Here is a 22,817-nt window from a genome sequence, read left to right as displayed (position 1 = left end):
ATTACCCATTAAATAGTGATATTTAGTGGGTTCTGGAATGCACACATGCAAAATCCAAAATGATGGAAGAAAGTGAATAAAATCATTCTTTTTATTTTATTTACTTTTGTTATTTATATATTATGATTAGGTTAATTTATTATTTATTTATTTTATTATTATATTATATTTATTTTAATATTATATTTTATTAGTATTAATGTTTCGGTTGTACTCTTAAGTTCACAACATTTTCATAGTTGTTATTTATTTATTTATTTGTTATTATTGTAACCAAAATCGAAATTGAAAAAAAAAAACGAAGAGATAATGGAAGTTGGGAGCCAATGAAATCAAAACTCGCACGTATCTGAATCTTTTTTTTTTTTTTTTTTTTTTAATAATTAAAAGCAGAGAAAAAACCAAATCAGAAGAACAATCGTATATGATCGGAGCAAAATCTAGGGTTCTTTCTCATTTCAAGATCTCTTCCCGCGATTCTTTAACTTCTCTCTTTAACATTTCTCCATTCAAAAGATAAAGCTTCTGATTCCTTCCATCTCTCTCTCTATTTCTCTCTCCGCATCTTCTTTACTCAGGTATTCCCTTCATTTACTTTTCTTTTTTTCTTTTCCTTTCTGATGCATGTTGTTTATCAATTTGAAATGGATTCAATCCATTACTGTTTATTTCTGTTAATCCTGATCAATCTGTTTGAGACTTGGTTCTTGTGGTTTATTTAGTTTTATTCAGTGTTATGGTTGAGTCAATTACTGTCTCAGCTTGTTTTCAGATGCCATCTTTGTTTCCTCTTTCTTCGGGATGGCCGGTTTGAGTTTTCGCTGTTTTTAAATTGGTGTAGGTATGCGATAGCGCTCGCTTGTGGTAGGTAGGTTGGGGGATTTCGTGTGGGAGGATTTTTCGGGGGAAGTTGCTGCTGGCGATGAAGGTGTTGTTTTACTGGTAGAGCTCAAATGCCGGACGAGGATTTGATCGAGCTTAAGTTCCGACTTTATGATGGATCGGATATTGGTCCATTTCGTTATTCCCCAACTTCAACTATTGCGATGGTTAAGGAGAGAATTGTTGCAGAATGGCCTAAAGGTCAGAGAGTTGGATCATGTTATTAGTTTTCTTTTTGCTGTTGTGGTTTTTCAATTTGTTGAACAACTGTTGTATGCAATGCAACCGTGGAATCATAGGCACATACTCAGCAGTTCTTATGTTTATTTCAACCTTGCCATTTCAAAAATTGACTTCTTTGACTTCGGTGGCCTGTAGCTCAACTTAGAAGTTATGGAACACAATTATATGTGAAAAGAAGAAAGAGGAAGACCACTTAGACAAATGTGCTGGTAGGCAAGCATGTTTTTTAAGATGAAATTACTGAAATACATTGAGCTAATTTTTTAAACATATAAATGCATCAACTCATTTATTGAGATATATTTTAAAAAATGTATGTTTTAATAAATGTGTCCTTGTCGTGTCCTAGATTTTTATTTTTAAAAAATGACGTGTTGCCGTGTCTGTTGCGTGTATGTGTCGTGTTGTATGTGTCTTGCATCCGTATTTGTGCTTAGGTTATTGGTTACATAAGAGTGAACTCATCTATTTACATACTGTGAAGGAAGTTTTGAAAGTTTGAAAACTGAAAATACATTGATGGTAAGTGAACTCATCTATTTACACAAATTTTAGAGATGGCTTTTCCTTTTTAAAAAAAAGAGTGAATACAGTCCAGCTTTATCTTCATGTTTTCCTTTTATATGGTCTCGATTGAGTCAAAGTGCTATTACATTCAATTATTTTTCATCTCTCTATCTCACTTCATTTGCCTGTCCAACAGGATATAAACTAACTACTGCAAATTTTTTTATATATTTTAGATAAGAAAGTTATACCCAAAGCAGCAAATGACGTAAAACTGATCAATGCTGGCAAGATTTTAGAAAACAACAAGACTGTTGGTCAATGTCGAGTGCCTTTCGGGGACCTCCCTAAAGGAGTTATTACTATGCATGTCGTGGTGCAGCCAACTATAGCCAAAGCAAAGACAGGTAGCCTCTCCTTTAAGTTTTAGATGTGTCATTACTTTTAATAGCAGCTATTCTATTGAGAACTAGGCAACATCATATATTATCTTCATGTCAATCATCTAGTATTTGTATCCTCCATGTTTTTGGATTTTGGTCATTAGCAATGGGGAAAAATATTTAAGATTTTGGTGGTAACGGGATGCGCCTGAATTTATTTATTCATAACTGGCATCAGCATTGTCCTGGTTTCCAGTGTTGTGATGATAAGGTGATATTCATGGGTGAGATTACCACTTAAGCTTAAAACTTGTAAATGGACAGTGTATAGTGTATGCACACACATACAATGATTCTAATGTTGATGTATAACACGATTCGGGTGATTTTGTAATTTTTTTTTAGTATGTGAATTTTTAGTTTTTAGTTGGTTTTTGTCGTCGGGTTGTTTGTTAGATTGTTATTTCCTTTAGTAATTGGTTTACTCAGTGGTTTGACATCCTCTTTAAATCAGGATAGTGACTATTTTTACCTTTTGAATGTTAACAAAATTGAGCTCTAATGTGTTCTCCATGTTGTGTTTATTTGATCTTTAGTTTTTAATTCTTGTAATGTAAACTTTAATTGCTGACATGCTGTGATTAGTTTTTTATGGTTTTAAATTAATTTATAATTTTAATTGTGTTGACATGACATGAAAAATAAAATTGGCAAATTGCAAAAATCACTCTTAAAAGTTGCAATTATACCCTCAAACTTTCAATCGTAGAAATCGAACACTCAAATTTTAAGTGTTAAAAGTGGACCTCAATTTGGCATAAATATAGAAATTGTAATAATTGTATAAGTTAGAAGGTTTAATGTTTATCATTTTGGAGTCCAATTTCTACAATTATATTAAGTTTGAGGGTCCATTTTTAACACTTGTAGAAGTTTGAGGGTCCAGTTTTTACCATTGGAAGTTTGAGGGTCCAGTTTTTACCATTGGAAGTTTGAGGGTGTTATTTCTACTACTACCATACTATCATACCTCATGGGTGGTTTTTGTAATTTGCCCAAATAAATTTTAGTATGCTGATGTAACCTCTCTTCCCTTCGAGAGATTAATTGTGGAGGATGGCAATTTTATACCCTTAGATGTACGAGGCAGAAATTAAAAAATATAATGAATAATCTTCCTCATTTCTTTTTCTCTCTCTCTCCCCAATTTCTGTTTTAGATCTCCGTTCAGACCCCTCCTGATTTCTCTCTCATGTGTCTCCCTTTCTCCTTTTGTCCTGTTTTATCTCTTCATCTTGAATTATCAAAATTTTGTTTGAGCTTTGAGGGTGCTATCCTTGCTTAGAAGGATGCAACTTCTGTGCCTGTGGCGTGATCAGATGGAAGGCCGGGAGTAGCGGAAGAATGAAGAAGCATAATTCTTTTTTAAAATGCATACAATTCATTTTATCTAGTCAGCTTAGTGTTCAGGACTATTTGGAGCTATGACAGCAAACCGAGGCCAAACAAAACATATCATATGAAGAAAGTTTAAAAATATAGCGACCAAATAAATCAGGGCCACAGTGTAAATTATCTTAAAATAAGACATTTGTAGAGATTTTGTGGAGTTTCATCTTTTAATATTCATGGTAGGTTGCATTAGATGCGTTGCAGATGCATGGTTGTTTCGTTCTCTAAGTAAATAAGTAATGTCTAAACTGAACTCCTTGTTTGCCTCTCTCATGAATCAATTAAGTTTGTAGTTTAAAGTAAGATCATGTAGATAGGTTCAATTTTTGTTCCATATGCTAACTACTTGAAATGTAATTTGTTATCCTCTACAGAAAAGAAGGTCGATGAGACCCCAAGAAAAACTGTATGTTCGTGTTCCATATTGTAGGAAGGTCGGATGAATTGTAAGGAAGATGTTTGCCAGGGGCTAGTGCCAGCCAGCCTATTTGGGGTTACAGAAATATGTAGCATGCAAGAGAAAATAATATCACTGTATAACAAAGTTCGAGTGTCTGATTAATTACATGGTTCATTACAGGTTGATCCTGCGTGACACGAATATATATATATCGTGTGAATCTATATAGAATGACTGAAGTATGTAATGTAGGTGGTTTCAATTGTTTCAAAATTATTTTTACAGAAAGAAATGAGGGGTCAACTTTGATCCTGAGATTTGTATGTCATACATCTAAATTCAGCCTGTGTAAAAACTAAACCAAACTGGACCGCCCACAATTTCTACAATTATGCCCTGTTTGTTTTGCTGGAATGGATAATTCAAAATTCATGTTTGAATTGAGCGTTTTGGGTTCGATTTGTGATATCAAATTCATTTTCTTCTCATAGTTGTTTTTAGTCCAATTCTCTTTTTCACTATTTTTACGTCTTACAATTTTATTTTCATTTTGTTTTCAATATTTCATGCCTTACAACATTGATTCTTAGTAATCCTATTAGATTTTAGTCTTTACTCTTGGGCGTTGGAGTGCGTTTGCTATTTTCATTTTATTTCTGCCGTTTGCTTGGAAAATTTTATTATGATATAATTATATTTGTTCTTCGACGTCTATACTTGGTGTCCATGCCAGCGGTCATATTCCTATTACCTTGTGTTGTTTATGTGACTATACCCTTTTAATGTTCATGTAATCCTATAAATAACGATTTTTGGTGTATTTAAAAAATGTATATTGGTGAGAAAATTAAAGAAAAATTCCACGACTATAATTTCCTATATTTTCTTATTTTTGTTGTTTCTATTTTCATATTTTTATAATTTTAGTTGTATTACTTTATTTTGTTTATTTTAATATTATAATATCTTGGCATTCATTTTCTCGTTTTGTTCCTCGATTTTATAATAGTTCTAAAGGTAGGTTGGTTTTCCTCTTTATTATAATTAATAAATTGAATATTATTTTGCATGTTTGATATATATTAAATTTTTAACATAAATACAATGTTTTGTGAGAGTGTTACCATGACAAATCTTACAAAGCAAGAATTCGCCACCCTGGATATTAATGGTAATAATTATTTTTCATGAGTGCTTGATGTCGAAATACATCTGGATGCAATGAACAGAGAATACGACTTCTAGTCAAGAATAGGCAAAAACCATAATTTTCCTTCGTCATCATCTCCACGAGGGATTGAAGATGGAAAATCTAGCCGTAAAAGATCCCCGCATATTGTGGAAGATCCTCACATCTCCACGAGGGATTAATATAAATTATAAGAAATCATAACATTTCAACTATATATTATACAAATGTCATTTTAGATTCAAGTCTCATTTATTACATTTACTTTTACTAAATTATAACGTTTGAATTTTCTTCTAAACCTTAAATCCATTTTTGCCAATATGAGCTTAACTCAATTAGCATAGTAATTGTACTATCGATCTCGAGGTCAAAGGTTCGATTCTCCCACCACATACTTTAACTACAATACCTTCGCAAAAAAAAAATGAAAGAAAGATATAATCATCAGAAAACAGTTACCCTTCCTATCAGAGTAAGTGATTACAACTTCGCATTATTTAAAATCAATTCAAAATTTTTCTTATGCGAAGAGAAAATTATTGATGTTGATATATTAGAGAAGACATTTTCTATATTTCATGTCTCGAATATGCTCCTATAACAGCATATCGAGAGAAAGATTTCAAACAATATTCTGGACTAATTTCATGTTTTCTCGTGACTGAACAAAATGGTGAATATTGTGAATTTTAATAATTGTGGTCGAGATCATAGTCGTGGTTGACATTCGTGACTGTGGTAGAGGAATAAATAATCATTCTTTTCGTGATGGTCATTATAATCATCCAAATTTCAAAAGAACCACTTTGAAATGATAATTATAAAGGAAAAACTCCACAAAATAAGAGTTCAAGAAATATTGAACAGAAATGCTTCCAATGTGATATGATTGGACATTAGGCACGTATATGTCGTACATCAAAATATTTAGTTGATCTTTATCAAGCTTCTTTGAAGGGGAAAGGGAAAAATGTGGAAGCAAAATTTTCATATCAGAATAAGGATATATATTTGTTCCATCCAATATGAAAAATTTGGATGTGATGAACTTCTTTGAATCTCTTGAAGAGAAAATCAGTATTGTTGATAGCATAGCAAGTACTTCTTTTGATTTTGAGAATATTTAGAATTAATGTTTTTTTTTAATCTATCTTTCATGTTTTTTTAAGGTTGAACTTTTGTACTCGAAGTTTTATTTCTCTTATTGTAATTATTTTGTTTAATGAAGAATCATGGACAATTTTCAAATATTAAGTGACTAAAAAATGAGAAATGCATATCTATGTGTGCAACTACGCATACAATACTTGCAAGCAGAAAATATTTTTCCAAATTGACAATGCTGGAAGCAAAAGTTAATACAATATCAAGTTTTATAAGTTTAGTTGAAGGATTTGGAAAAGAAAATATTATTTTGCCTAAAGGAACAAAATTTACAATTAACAATGCATTGTTCTCTAGTCAATCAAAGAGAAATCTACTAAGTTTTAAAAATATACATTGTAATGGTTATCATATTGAGATTGATAGAAAGAGTAAGATAGAGTATCTTCGTATTATATCTACTCTCTCACATGAAAAAACGTATACTGGAAAAGTTGTCTGCTTTATCATCTGAATTATATGATATTTATATACAGCAATTGAAACTTATATAACAATGAACCTGAAGTTCAAGAATCCAGACATATTTACATTTTGACATGATTGATTGAGTCGTCCAGGATCTATAATGATGAGAAGAATTATTGAGAATTCACATGGACAACCATTAAAGAAATAGAAGATTCTCCAATCTCATGAGTTATTATGTGATGCGTAAGTGAGGATTTCACCTGCATTTTTAGAATGAATTTATGGTGATATATTTGTACATCCCAAGTTTTTAATAACTTTTATATGTTAATTAGGATCATTATTGAACATCCTGTAGCTCATTTTTATACACAAAATGGTTTAGCAAAATCATTTATAAAACATTTACAATTAATTACTAGACCATTGCTTATGAGAGCTAAGCTTTCAACATCTTTATGGAATCGTACTATTTTGCATGTTGTATCCCTTGCACACATTAGGCCCGTAAAAGCTGTCTAAGAGATTAGTCGAAAAAATTCTACAACTTGTTAATACAAAAGAAATGAAATGGATTCATGATATAAATGTTCGTCATTACAATTAGTTTATCGTAATGAGCAAGATATTTTTCATATGAGAATTCAATTTGCCACAGCTTCAACAAAATATCTACCATTCATATGTTCATTTTCATCTTTCTCTTTCATTACAATTAATTATCATGTCAAATATTTACCATATAAATTCAACGAAAAGTATATTCATTCAAAATTTATATCGTATAATAAAATATTATGTTATGAAGATCTTTTACCTCATATTACATATTTTTCGTATTCATTAATTTTTCACAATAGTGGTAGTCACTAATTCTTTTCTTATATTTAAGAGGTCAGATCAAATTATGATCAAATCTAAATTTCATTACAAAACATGTATGTTCTATAAATTTCTAATCACATGCACATTTGCTCTTGCCCTCAAGTAAGTCAGCCAATTTAAATTCAAATAGCCGGTGGCACAACAGACACACCTTGCAACATCCACCCCGTTTTATAGAAAATGCTTTTAGAAAACTGGATTAGAGAAAAGGTTTTTGCAAATATTTAAAATCATTTTGAGAGAATAATTGTAATAAGCTAGAAAGCAAGGAACAACGACGACTTTGATAGCATACAAATCCGACTAGAAAGGATTGACTACTAATCTTACCCCTTATATATATTGTAATATTTTGTAAATATTGCTCTTGCATAAGAAAATGTGCTCTTGTATATGAAAATGGCGATGAATAGTATGTAGAAAATAAACTAACTTGTACAATGGAATACATAGGATGAAAGCATGATAACAATGAGTTGACTTGAGCATGTAATCATGTGAAACATGCCTATAAGGGAAAAAAGGGTAAAATAAGTAAAAAGATGATGCCCTCAAATAAAAATCTCGAAAACGCATGCTTCAAATGCTTGGACATCTTATATTACTGCAAACCAAACCTAATAGTTCAATGATTATTCCATGAAAATGTTAAATTCTCACGTCTCAACTACAATAGAAGTGGGTTGAATTTTCATTTCCTAACACTGGACTATGAGGATTTGGCAATGATAAATAGTTGTGCAGCGAGTATATTTTTTTAAAAAAAACAACAATGCGTAGAGGTGAGTATTCAAACTTCTTACATTTTGGTTAAAAAATAAAAAATAAAAATAAATAAATAACCTTAATTATGTGAGATGCACTGATTCAAAATTTTAAGAGGTTTAATTTTTTCCCATCACAATGTGTACTATACATATATATCTCACCAAGGCAAACTCTATATTCATTATTCATTTTCAAAAACATTGAACAACAAAAAGCAATTAATCAAGTACAACAAAAAAAAAATTCCAACAAGCCTTGGAATATTTTGTAGCATTTTTACCGTAAAAGGCGAGTCACCGGGGTGAATCAAGCAGCAGGGCAGCATTGAAGATAAGCCATCACCACATATGCTACCAAATAGCCTGCTGTCATTTTTCAATTTTCAAAGGCTCCAACACTTGAAAAGCTTCGCGTGCTGCTGGGGGCAATTTGCATAAGCATTATAGGGCCCTGTTTTGTTGTTCAAGCAGGCTCGACCAACAAGCATTCTCAACCGCCAGATTGCTCCAATTTACCCTTTAAGATCACTTTTCTGCAGAAGGTACTGGGTCCAAAATCTGGATTGCCATCCCTTAAACCCACACCACATCACGAGCTGCATAGTCTTTTTCTAGTGGCTCAGATTCTATGCTTCAATCAGCTTTCAATCTCCACCACCCAATATTTTCTCCCCCATCAGCCATGTTTTTGGGCTTTTGGGTTTTGGGGATTGCTGCAATTGTCAAATAATAACAACTTGGCACCAAGTTTAGTTGTTCAGACAAAATACCATTTCATTCGATCTCAATGGCGTGATTTCTTCATCCTCAGACTCATTGTCTGGTTATGAGTATCTATCTTCATCCTCAGACTCATTGTCTGGTTATGAGTATCTAAGGATGGCTTTTATTTTAATAGAGGTTGGCTAAGACTACAACCAATCTCCTTCAAACGATTGAGATGTAGAGCGGCCTTTTTCTTTTTACAAGAGAGACTTAGAATTGACACCTAGAAAGAATACAGGAGATATGGGTGTAAATCTTCTCAAAACAATCGCAACGAAATTCAGTCCGTGTGTGTTGGTTGGCTCTTATTTTAAAATAGGTAGCTCTATCAATAGTGTTTATAGCTTGGGTTAGACCCTCGAATCAAGCAGCAGTATCAGCAATAATTCTGCCAAAAGAATCTACTTTCTTCTCTTTCCTACACATCAAGTTCACATGCAGAATGACAAAAGACTATCACATGTCTTTGTTTCTTGTGAAAATGTTAAATGACCTTCACTTTTTTACTTTGCTTTCAGTTATATCCTTACCCACCCAACTACTGACGCAGTGAAGCTCGTTACTTACATTACTACTCCTCCCACCCTTCATTACATATCCTGATATGCATTGAACATAAGATAGGCACTTCTTCCAAAGAAGAAAAAGCGGCTTCTCTCTTATCTTCCAAAATTTAGCCATGAATCTGATTCTACTCTTTGTCTTAGCTTCCTTGGTTCCAAGTTCCCTTCTGTTGGAAATTCAGGCTGCTCATTCCCACCCGTCAAGAACATATTCTCATATTACTGTCATGGGTCTTGTTTATTGTGACACCTGCTCCAACAACACCTTCTCCAAACACAGTTACTTCTTATCAGGTAAAGCCCGATTTCATTTCTTCACATTATATAGTTACTCGAGTAAGCTGAAGCTAAAGTTTAAGTCCTAATTTCAACAAGTTGAACCTGAACAAGAATTCAAATGGCAAAACTAGTATCTATTTTTGTAATTATGCTGTACGTTTGTCATTTTTGAGTTTGAGTTTGAACTTATTTTTCCTTTTTCTAAGCTTTGATATAATGGTTGGGTTTGAATAATTTTTAGTAACCTAATTTCAAAAAGAACATTGATTTATTCAAAGAGAGATTGAGAAAATTGATAGTCGTCGGTGGACTGTGTGTGTATATAAATGGGGTGGAAAAAAAAACAGGTGTAGAAGTCCGAATCGACTGCAAATTCAAAGCAGAAACGCCGCGTACGGCGGAGCAGATAGCATTCTCAGTAAACAGAACAACAAACAGATACGGAATTTACAAGCTGGAAATACCTTCGGTGGACGGAATCCGATGTGCAGAGGATTCGGCGATGGTGTCGTTCTGCCAAGCGAGTTTGATGGGAAGTTCATCGTCATCTTGCAACGTTCCTGGATACAGAAGCACATCGGGAGAGATTTCGATCAAATCAAGACAGTCAAACATTTGCATTTACAGCTTAAACCCGTTGAATTACAGGCCATCAACAAGAGACGATATCTTATGTGGTAATTAGAAGAAGAAGAAGAAGAAGACGAAGAAGACGAAGAAAATGAAGATTACCTTTCGATCTCAGCTTTGTTTTGCGTTTGCCCTAATTTGAAGCCATGGATTGGAATGTGTGATTTTGTTTTTATGAATTAACAAATTTGTGTGTAATGTTGTTGTACAGATTTGGAAAGAAGGAACCTCCATGTGCTTTTGCTCTCTCTCTCTCTTTGCAATTAATATTTGCAAGGTTTTTTTTTTTTTTTTTTGGTTAAATTATTCAAGTTTAATTGTGGCATGTACTCTACTTGGTATTCGAAAACAAAAGATTGAATGAAAACAAAATTAAGTGTGTAGATATGTATTTAGCAGTAGATTTAGAAATTTGATTCTAATTTAAGTAAATGTCTAAAATGTATTTGATGTTATATTTATAAATTATAAAGCTAGTTGCACTTACTCACTAAATATTACCGTTGAAAGATAAATTCTGGCCAATCAAAGTTTGCCACGTATCACAATAAAAGCCAATTTTATTGAATTTAGGACTAATTAAGAATCATTGTATCTAAATTAAAATTTGGTGCCACGCAACTCCTTTCTAGCTATTTGATCACAACGATGGACTTATCAAATTCAACGGTGATGGAGCCTAGACCAACATCAATAAATTTGGCTAGTAGCTCGATTGAACCTAAAATTGTACATTGAATTGGACATATTTAAGTTAAATTGCTCATGCCCATGGTCCAACACAATTCAAACGGGTGGTAGAAAATCAGGCCAAAGAAGAGGTTGGACCCAAGCTCTGATGGGGTTGGTGTCCTAAATCTCATGGTTCTTGTAGTTTGTAAATTTTGTACGCGAATTATTTATTTGATAAAATAAAAGTTATTTTATTTGACATTTGGTTTGCATTAAATTAATCCAATAAACTAAGATCCAAGGTTATTTTATATAACTTATACATTTATGTGGTTGACATACATGTGGATCATATTTAAGTAATAATCTAAATGGTTTGTAGTATATGGATAAGGTTGGGTGTCTTATCCTTGTGACACAATGGATGTGACCCACTTTATAATTGTTACAAGAGTTGTAAAGTGTTACAAACGATTTGATCCTAGTCGTTCATGTGAAGAAATGCGAGTGAAGTATCCTATACAAAAAGTTTCTATAAGACTGGACCGCGAAATGATTAGTCTCTTTTTGTAATGTCGTTAATTGAAGAAATTAACATTTCATAGGATGACCATAGGTGACTCGACCTTAATCCTGAATGAGTTATGAAATCCTATCTATGAGGACAATCCTTGTATGAGTGAGAGTGGCCAGATTTTCCGACTCAATATCCCTACCATTTTGGGGATTTATCCAAGTAGGAAGTTGGGAACATAAGATGAAATTTACTCATTCCCATCTTTAGGGTAAGTAGATGAATTACTCCCTAGCTGATTCTGCGTCTTGAACAATGAAGACTCACCTTCTCACTGATTTGAGAGAGATTAGTTTATAATTGGACTATAAACTGTTTGTTCATTAGAGGGATCAATGGTGTTTAAGAAGTTAGATATAACTATAGAGGTAAAACGGTAATTTGACTCAATTGTAGTTACCAGCAATTCGTGATGAGTCTACTTACTGTTGATTGGTTATATCCATGGACATAGAAATATATCTACAGTACGAAAACTGCAGTTGTGGATCTTTATTAAAGTGACCTACAGTTAATGAATGTACATTAATTAATTAAAAAGTTTAATTAATTAATCTCTATTATTGAAACTTCTAATCTGTAAGTCCATTAGGTTTCCTTGCTAGCTCACAAAAGATAAAACAAGGAATAAATGGTTTTGAAATAATTTGAATTTGTTCAAATTATTTAAGAGAAATAAAGGTGTAATTTATATTAATGTGACTAATATGAAGTATAATGTATGTTGATGCATTATAATGTATAGTTTATTAAAATATGATTTATAATTAATGAGAGTAATATATTTGAATAAGATTCAAATATTAATTATATGATTAAGATTCATCTATATACTATAGTTTAAAGTTAATATGAGAAAGATTCCTATTAAATTGTAGGTTAAAGAGAGATGCATTTTAATATGATTTAAATGCATCTTTAATTAAATATGTGATATTTAATTTAATTTATAATTAATTAATGAGATTAATTAATTATTATATTTATTTAATTTTATAATGAATTATATTTATTTAATTAAAAATGAATTTAGAATTTGATTTTAATTAAATTTAAATAAATAACATTATATTTATTAAAATAAATCCTTTCCAGCTGTAGGGGAGCAATTGTTAGAGTGAGTGGGAGTTGTCCCTCTCACGATATGCTCCCTCTAATTTTTTTCTGTAAGAGACACAGAAGTGAGAAATAAAGAATTCTCTCAAGAACTTATTCTCTATTAAAAATTCTCTACTATTCCCTTCCTCTTCCAAGACACAAAGTAGATCCCACAGTCTAATTTCTTTCCTGAGAATGGCAAGATTTCCTATTGGTGGTCTTGTGTTCTTGTTGTACGTTGAGTTCGAGAGGGAAAAGTTCGTGTAGAGAAGTTCGAGGTCTACAAGGGTTAGTTCTTTTCTTTCCTTTTTCTCCTCAGAAGGCATGCTGTATAATTAAATTGTTTATCCTATTCCCGTTGATTTTTCTCTGTTTTTGAGTTTTCGAAATTGATTAATACTGACAATGTGTTCACACGCTTCTACTAAGGAATTCAATTCCTTTCATTGGTATCAGAGTCATCTTATCTCTTTGTTTATCAACTTTGAAACAAAAATTAGAGAAAGGGTGGGTAAACTTTGCATAATGTATGTGGGATTTGTGAAATAGATAATTTCGAGTTGGCACTGTTTAGATTGTTGTTTTTACTTGAATCGTTCATGTAATAGTCATTTGTTTTTGGGCATTTAATTCAACAATCGAGTTTGTAAGTTCGGGTCTTTAAGTTTTGGCAAGTGTTGCTGAAGTTGGCGTTTAATTCTGGAGCCAATAGACGAAGAATGAAGTAGGGAAAAGCTTTTTATGTTAGAGCGTAGCGCACAACATTGCAACGCTGTACTCTACGTTACAATATAGAAGTCCAACGTCACTATTCTAAGCAACAACGTTGCAACACTGATGCTTAGCGTAGCAACGCTGGCCTGCAACATAGCTACACTCCCCTAGAGCGTCGTTATGCTCCAAGGTCTATACACACACGCGCGGTTGTAGGATTACTAGATCGTGGGTTTGAGTCTCCATGGTAGTTTTTGCAGTAGGTTTTTTTGTTTTTTTTTCTTGAAAATTAATTTAATTTGTTTATTAATTAAATTAATATATGATTATATTAATTTGATTAATTTTTTAGGGATGCCAAATTCAGTATATTTTTGTTCTTTATTTAATTAATGCATGAGATGTATGATTAAACTATTATATGTTGCATAATGTATATCATATAGTTTAAATCTCACCTTAGGATAAACATATTCATGCATCATATTTATATCATTGTATGATACTATAAACATACACATACATCTTATTTAATATAAATGTTATATTATAAAGTTGCATGTATCAGTTAACATATCCATGCATTATACTTAATATAAGTATTATATTATATGATGGATATGTATAATTTTATTAGTGATTAATATAAGTGTTATATTATATGATGAAAATTGACAAGTATTGAGCATGACATTACTTAGAAAATATAATAGTTATATTTAACTAATGTCATTAGAATGCATGTTATAGGTTTGATAATTCATTAAAATATAAGTGTAATATTTTTTATGAAATAGATTAAAATCTATAATCAAGAGTTGGGTTTTAATTAATTTTAAATAGTTTAAAATTAATTCACTTAGGCTTATGTTAAAATATTCCTAATATGATCAGAAATAGGTTAATCTTTTATTTTGTTTTAATAGGATTAAAATAAACGCAATAAAAGATTAAACTTTATTCCTATAAGAGTCTTTGTCTAAAGAAGGTTCTATCTAGGATTGGGGTATTTAAGCTGATGAAAACATAATATTCTTACTTGGGAACTGACCTAGAAGGTGAATTATAGTCAAATATTTATAAGCATACAATAGATTATTAGAATTTGTTAAAATGTTTAATAAGTAATAATCATGCATTGTTAAACTATCCCATATAAATATTGTATTGTGCAAATTAACAAGAGATTTAGATAAATTATTAGCCAGATTTACCTAAGTAATAAACCATAGGTTTAAAACGTTTGGTGGGAGGGAATAAATATATATTATATATATATATATATACATATATGTCATTTTCTTCTCACTTCTTCCATAAAGTTCACACCGTGAGATCTATGCTCGGCCTCATGACTGAAGGAAATCTAAACAGAGATCTCCATTGAGCAGCGGATGTGGATCGTTCCAAATCCTGTTCAGAATGAACACAACAATTACAGTATTAAACGGAAACAAACAGATTATGCATAAACCGAAATTACAGCATGCTAGAAGAAGATTCAAGGGATAGAGTATGCGTATCTTTGAAGAACTATTCTTCAAGTACCCTCGGTCAGTCTCCAATGCGTCCAAACCAGCACTCGAACGGAACAACCAACAACTTGATGCTCCTCGATCCCAATCGAGTCCAACTCGATTCACGAACTGAGTTAGAACACTACCACAAGTGTTACCTTGGTGGGCTCTATATGATCTTGGATTGAGAAAGACAGGAGATATACATCGAGTAAGTGGGAGATAATGATGATTGTCTATCATATAGACGATGTACTCGATCGTTTAGAAAATGAAGCCTATCATTTAGACTTTGCTACTCGATCGTGTAGCAACGATCAACGAGTAACTATCGTATAGTCAACTTCTAGCTAATCGTGCATGCTCTCAATGGTTATCGTTTAGTAAAAACTCTTTTTACTTGATAGCATTTTCCGTGAGTTTTTCGAATCAATCAACTATTAAATTTTGGAAAACAATTTTCCTTTTATTTTACGGTTACCATAAAACTTCCAATAGCCTCCTACTCAAATCAGTTATTAGAGAAAAAGAATTAATTATCATATAATTAATATATTATAAATAAATATGATAATCAATTTATCATATTATATTTAAAACCTATAGTTTTAATATTTCATCATATGAAACATATAAACCATAGCTTGTTTTCTATTTTATGGTACTTAATATAAATCATATTTATATTAATTCCTCCAATTAATGTATCTAATACATCATATCAATTATATCACATATAATTGAATTTCCTCTTGTTAATTTGAACACTTCAAACTAACCCAAAATCTGATTCTCAACTTGAACCCATTGAGTTACCAAGGGGATCTCATGGACCTGTAGCTGGATGAAAGAAATAAAACATGAGGATTTTCATGAGCAGCGGAATGATCGTTCCAAATTCCATTCGATATTAAACATACACAATTACAGTACAAGAAACGGAAACTAACAAGTCATGCAACAACTAGAAATTACAGCATGCTGACAAGATAAACAAGGGATAGAATATCCATACCTTTGAAGAGTCATTCTTCAAACTCCCTCGATCCGTCTTCAAGTGTCCAAGTCCAAGAACAGCAACTTAGCCCTCAAACACAACGTCTGGTGCACACGATCACCAGCACGGACACAAGGAACACAATGAACACGAACCCAACGAACGACCTTCAAAACCTCGAAATCAATCGAGTTGAGTGAGGATACCACCACATTGGTTACCTTGGTATTCTCGATGTGAGAATCCACGAGTTATGGGCTCTGTATGAACTTGGTTAGAGGAAGAGACTGGAGGAACAACAATCGTGTAGACGATTGAGTAAGTGGGAGATGACACAGTCTATTGTATAGACGAAATGCTCAATCGTGTAGGAGATGGTAACCTATCTATAGATAATGCCATGTGATCGTTTAGCTACGACTACCTGAGTGAACTATCGTATAGTTATACTCCACGATCGTTTAGTCTCTTTATAGCTATTGCTTAGTGAAACACTTTCACTTGATAGCCTTGTCCTTGAGTTTCTTTCCGAATTGAGTAACACTCTAAAATTAGGAAAACATTTTTCCTTTATCTCACGGTTATCATAAAACCACCAATAACCTCCCACTCAATTGGTTATTAAAGAAAAATAGATAATTATCAAATAATTAATATTATTATAAATAAATATGATAACCAACTCACCATATTATATTTATAACCTATAGTTTTAATATTTCATCTCATGAAACATATAAACCATAGTTATTTTTCTATTTTATGATACTTAATATAAATCATATTTACATTAATCCTCCACTTGATGTATCTCAACATCACACCAATTATATCATATATAATTGAATTTTCTCTTATCAATTTGAAAATTTCAAATCAACCCCAAGAACTGATTCTCAACTTGAATCCATTGAGCTACTAAGGGGACCTTATGGATCTGTCTTGAAGCTCCAACGGTACGTGAATAACTGACTAAACTCTTTAGTCACGGGATCCACCATCCGTCAACTGTCGGGCACTCTACTAAAGACCGACAGTTGCATTCTCCTTACTACAGATATATTTTGTGTTCATATCAACCAATCAACAGTGCGATAACCCTTTACAAATGCTCGTAAGTATAACTGAGCCAATTTACTGTTTTACCTCTGTAGTTACATCTAACTCCCTAAGTACCACTCCACTCATCCATCTAATGTACATAAGTCATATTCCTACTATGACTGAGTCCTCTCTTCCAAAGAGAGGCTGTGGCCACTATGTTCAAGACCCAGAATCAGTCATTAAGGGAGCAATCTATCTACTTACCACTGCTTCGGAGAAGGAGTGAATTCCATCTTGTATAACTGAGTTCCCAGCTCCCCAATCAGACGATTCCCCAAAAAGATAGGCTTGTTGAGTTAGCAATCTAGCCACTCTCACCCATACTAATCAAAGAACTGCCCTTAAAAGCAGGAGTTTTCAAAACACTCAAGATTAAGGTCATGTCACCTATGGTCATTTAGGTGAGATGTAAATCTCAAGTATCAACGACGTTATATAAAGAGATGAATCATCTCGTGGTTCGGTCTTATACAAACTCTTTGTATAGGATACCCCGTTCGTATGTCTCCATATGAATGGTCAGGATCAGACCATTTGTAGTAGTTCACAACACTTGTAAACCTCTACAAAGCGAGTCGTATTTGTAGTGTCACAAGGATAAGGTATCCCTCCTATATTCTTATACTACAGCCTTTTTAGGTTATCACTTAAGGCATGATCCACTTGTATATCTCATATACATGCTTAAGTTTACATACAATAACCATGGATCTTTGTTTATTAGATATGAGTAAATGCTAAATAAAACAACTCTTATTTTATTCATAACAATGTGTACAATGTTTACAAACTATGAAACTCCGGGAGAATTAGGACACCAATCCTAACACTTGAAGCTCCAATGACACATGAATAACTGACTAAACTCTTTAGTCACGAGATCCACCATCCGTTAACAGTTAGTCACTCCACTAAAGATCGACAGCTGCACTTTTCACATTACAGATATATTTTTGTGTCCATATGACCAATCAACAGTGCGATAACTCTTCACAAATTGCTCATAAGTACAGTTGGGTCAATTTACCATTTTGTCCCTGTAGTTAAATCTAACTCCTTAAGTACCACTAATTCCTCTAATGAACAATAAGTCATAGTCCTACTATGACTGAGTCTTTTCTTCCAAAGAGAGGGTGTGACCACTATGTTCAAGACTCGGAATCAGTCCTTAAGGGAGTAATTTATCTACTTATCCTTGTTTTGGGGAAGGAGTGAATTCCGTCTTGTGTAGCTAAGTTCCCAGCTCTCTAATCAGACGAATCCCCAAAAAGGTAGGCTTGTTGAGTTGGCATTCTGGCCACTCTCACCCATACTAATCAAAGGATTGCCCTCATAGGCAGGAGTTTCCAACTCACTCAGGATTAAGGTCATTTCACCTATGGTCAATTTAGTGAAATGTAAGTCTCAATTATCAACATCGTTATATAAAGAGATTAATCATCTCGTGGTCCAGTCTTATACAAACTCTTTGTATAGGACATTCCCGCTTGCATGTCTCCACATGAATGGTCATAGTCGGACCATTTGTAGCACTTTACAATACTTATAAATATTTACAAAGCAGGCCGTATAGTGTCACTAGGATAAAGTATCCTTCATTTATCCTTATACCACAAACCATTTAGGTTATTACTTAAGGCATGATGCACTTGTATGTCTCACATACATGCTTAAGTTACATGAAATAACCACGGATCTTAGTTTATTGGATATGAGTAAATACAAATAAAATAACATTTAATTTATTAATAACAATGTGTACAAAATGTTTACAAACTACGAGACTACTGGGAGAATTAGGACACCAATCCCAACAGTGGCACCTTTACTTGTGTCCCCCCTTCGGAAGGTGTTTGCATAGGTCAATATCAAGGTAAGTGAATAAAGTGTTTAGAGTAAGTGGGAGAGGGACGTGTGTCAACACACCCACGGTCTTTTTCATTAGTTTGTAAGTGAGATTTCATGCTCGGCCTCATGGCACCTCTACTTGTGTCACCCTTCAAAAGGTGTGTGCATGGAATTAAACTTAAACTTTAGTAATGGATGTGATCACTTTAGTTTTTGCCCTAATCGGCTTTCCCTTCGGTTGGCTCATTGGGACGGAACTATAGGATCTAAAATGAAAGGTCACACTCACAAGAAATTACTAATTGAGTTAATAAATTTCTTGACCAAATCAATGTTGACCAATTATTATAGGAATAAGAGTTATTCTGGTGTAATAATTAGTTGAGAGTGTCTCAATTCATTGAAGGGGTTACTGACCACCCTTTGGTGACTTTTATCCTAAATCACTAAAGCATCATTGCAAAATTAGATGTCACATAGGGTACATTAAAATTTTGCTAAATTTTATTTATTTTAAAAGAGTTATGTATGTTTCTAATATAAATAATTTGTTTGGTTTCAACAAACTTCAATATGACTAGCGCTACTATTAACCTTCTAAGTACCAACAAATTAATTGGTGATAGTTATATGACCTAAAAAAACACGATAAACATTATACTAATCATTAACGGCCTTAAGTTTGTCTTACTGGAGGAGTGTCCTCAGATCCTTGCTCTTAATTCTTCTCAAAATGTTTGGGATGCATATGAGAGGTAGATGAATGCGAGAAGGCAGGAGCATATATTCTTGTCAGCTTAACATAAGCCTTAGAAAACATGAAAACATGGTTACATCATGCCAGACATGGATTTAGGAAATTAAAACAGAGATCTCCATGAGCAGTGGAAGTGGATCATTCCAAATGTCATTCAGAATGAACATAACAATTAAAGTCTTAAACGAAAATGAACAGATTATGCATAAACCAAAATTACAGTATATGTACTTTTGAAGAACTATTCTTCAAGTATCACTCGATCAGTTTTCAATGCGTCCAAAACAGCACTCGAACGCAATGAACAGAATACGACCTCCTCAAACGGCTGAATGCACTTTGAACCCAATCAAGTCCAATTTAATTCTCGAATTGAGTTAGAACACCACTACAAGTGTTACCTTGGTATTCTCAGTGTGAGAATCCAGGAGTTGTGGGCTTTGTATGATCTTGGTTTGAGGAAGACAGGAGGTATATGATCAAGTAAGTGGGAGATATGAAGACTGTCTATCGTATAAACAATGTACTCGATCGTTTAGTTTGCTACTTGATCCTATAGCAACGATCAACGAGTAGACTCTCAACGTTATCGCTTATTAAAGACTCTTTTTACTCGAGACTTTTTCCGTGAGATTTTCCCGAATGAATCAACTACTAATTTTGAAAAAAATTTCCTTTTATCTCATGGTTACCATAAAATTTCCAATAACCTCCCACTCAAAACGGTTATTAGAGAAAAAAAAAATTAATTATCATATAATTAATATATTATAAATAAATATGATAACCAACTTATCATATTATATTTATAACCTATAGTTTTAATATTTCATCATATGAAACATATAAACCATAGTTCTTTTTCTATTTTGTGGTACTTAATATAAATCATATTTATATTAATTCCTCTAATTAATGTATCTAATACATCATATCAATTATATCACATATAATTCAATTTCCTCTTGTTAATTTGAACACTTTAAACTAATCCAAAATCTGATTCTCAACTTAAACCCATTGAGCTACTAATGGGACCTCGTGGACTTGTAGCTTGAAGCTCCAATGGTACGTGAATAACTGACTAAACTCTTTAGTCACAAGATCTACCATCCGTTAATTATCAGGCACTTCACTAAAGACCGACAGTTGCACTCTTCGCACTATAGATATATTTCTGTGCCCATATGACCAATCAACAGTGCAATAACTCCTTAAGTACCACTGATTCCTTTAATGAACAATAAGTCATAATCCTACTATGACTAAGTTCTCTCTTCCAAAGAGAGGGTGTGGCCACTATGTTCAAGACCTGGAATCAGCCCTTAAGGGAGCAATTTATCTACTTACTCTTGCTTCAGAGAAGGAGTGAATTTCATCTTGTGTAGCTGAGTTCCCAACTCTCCAATTAAACGAATCCCCAAAAAGGTAGGCTTGTTGAGTTGGCAATCTGGCCACTCTCACCTATACTAATCAAAGGACCGCTCTCATAGGCAGGAGTTCCCAACTCACTCAGGATTAAGGTCATGTCACCTTGGTCATTTTAGTGAAATGTAAGTTTCAATTATCAACGGCGTTATATAAAGAGGCTAATCATCTTGTGGTCCGGTCTTATACCCACTCTTTGTATAGGACACCCCCGCTGGCATGTCTCCACATGAATGGTTAGGATCAGACTATTTATAGCACTTTACAACACTTGTAAACATCTACAAAGTGGATCGTATCTGTAGTGTCACCAAGATAAGATATCCCTCCTTTATCCTTATACTACAGACCATTTAGGTTATTACTTAAGGTATGATCCATTTGTATGTCTCACATACATGCTTAAGTTACATGAAATAACCACAAATATTAGTTTATTGGATATGAGTAAATGCAAATAAAATAACATTTATTTTATTAATAACAATGTGTACAAAATGTTTACAAACTACGAGACCACCGGGAGAATTAGGACACCAATCCCAATAATCTCTCACTTCTTCTAATGCCTCAGGAGACTAATGTACAATACATAAAAACAGTACAATATACAATAAAGTAGGGTATACTCTATACCCCAGTATCATCTCCCACTTGCCCTAGACAAGGTGTTGCATTTCCCGTAGACCCAGACTCTCCAAATGACCTTCGAACACTTTAGCCGTGAGAGCTTTTGTAAACGAATCAGCAACATTGTGCTCTGACGCGATCTTCGTGACTATCACATCACTGTGATGCATAATCTCCCTGATCAAATGATACTTCCGTTCAATATGTTTGCCTCTTTGGTGACTCCAAGGTTCTATTGAGTTTGCCACAACCCTGCTATTATCACAAAAGAGTGTGATTGGCAAAGACATATTTGGAACAACTTCCAAATCTGTAAGGAACTTCCTAAGCCAAGCAGCCTCTTTTGCAGCTTTACAAGCAGCTACGTATTTGGCTTCCATAGTGGAGTCCGCAGTGCATCCTTACTTGATGCTTCGCTAAACTACAGCCCCTCTATTCAAAGTGAACACTGACCCTGATGTCAATTTCTGAGAATCTCTATCAATCTGAAAGTCAGAGTCTGTGTATCCTGTAAGGATCAAATCTTTATCTCCATACACGTGCATATAGTCCCTCGTTCTCCGAAGATACTTGAGGATCGTTTTGATCGCCGTCCAGTGATCTAATCCTGGATTGGACTAATATCGACTGACAATCCCTACTGCATAGCAAATGTTAGGTCTAGTACATAACATTGCATACATGAGGCTTCCAATAGCAGAAGCATAGGGAATCCATCTCATTTCCTCCTCTTAAGGTGTCTTAGGATACTGTTCCTTAGAAAAAAATAATTCCATGCCTGAAGGGTAATAAACCCTCTTGGAATTCTGCATCGAGTACCTGATCAACATCTTATCAATGTACGATGCTTGAGACAAGGCCAACCTATTGTTCTTACGATCTTGAATGATTTAAATCCCTAGAAAATACTGCGCCTCTCCCAAATCTTTCATTTGGAATTGGGCGGTTAGCCACG

General features: G+C 33.3%; 2 protein-coding genes across 2 annotated transcripts; both read left to right on the top strand.

Moving 5' to 3' along the window:
* Nucleotides 1-410: 410 nt before the first annotated feature.
* Nucleotides 411-4,311, top strand: LOC120091202 (membrane-anchored ubiquitin-fold protein 4-like). The gene is made up of 4 exons (XM_039049122.1): nucleotides 411-578; nucleotides 842-1,083; nucleotides 1,869-2,039; nucleotides 3,842-4,311. Exons 2-4 carry the CDS (start codon nucleotides 954-956, stop codon nucleotides 3,895-3,897), a joined length of 357 nt encoding a protein of 118 aa, XP_038905050.1. The 5' UTR covers nucleotides 411-578; nucleotides 842-953; the 3' UTR covers nucleotides 3,898-4,311.
* A 4,107-nt stretch (nucleotides 4,312-8,418) lies between these two features.
* LOC120085175 (major pollen allergen Ole e 1-like) lies at nucleotides 8,419-10,772 on the top strand. The gene is made up of 2 exons (XM_039041065.1): nucleotides 8,419-9,908; nucleotides 10,241-10,772. The coding sequence occupies exons 1-2, from the start codon at nucleotides 9,731-9,733 to the stop codon at nucleotides 10,576-10,578; spliced, it is 516 nt and encodes a 171-aa protein (XP_038896993.1). The 5' UTR covers nucleotides 8,419-9,730; the 3' UTR covers nucleotides 10,579-10,772.
* Nucleotides 10,773-22,817: the final 12,045 nt, after the last annotated feature.

This window comes from Benincasa hispida, chromosome 1 (genome assembly GCF_009727055.1).
Source record: "Benincasa hispida cultivar B227 chromosome 1, ASM972705v1, whole genome shotgun sequence".
In the NCBI taxonomy this organism is placed as follows: domain Eukaryota; kingdom Viridiplantae; phylum Streptophyta; class Magnoliopsida; order Cucurbitales; family Cucurbitaceae; genus Benincasa; species Benincasa hispida.
This window is presented reverse-complemented; position numbering and strand designations above follow the sequence as displayed.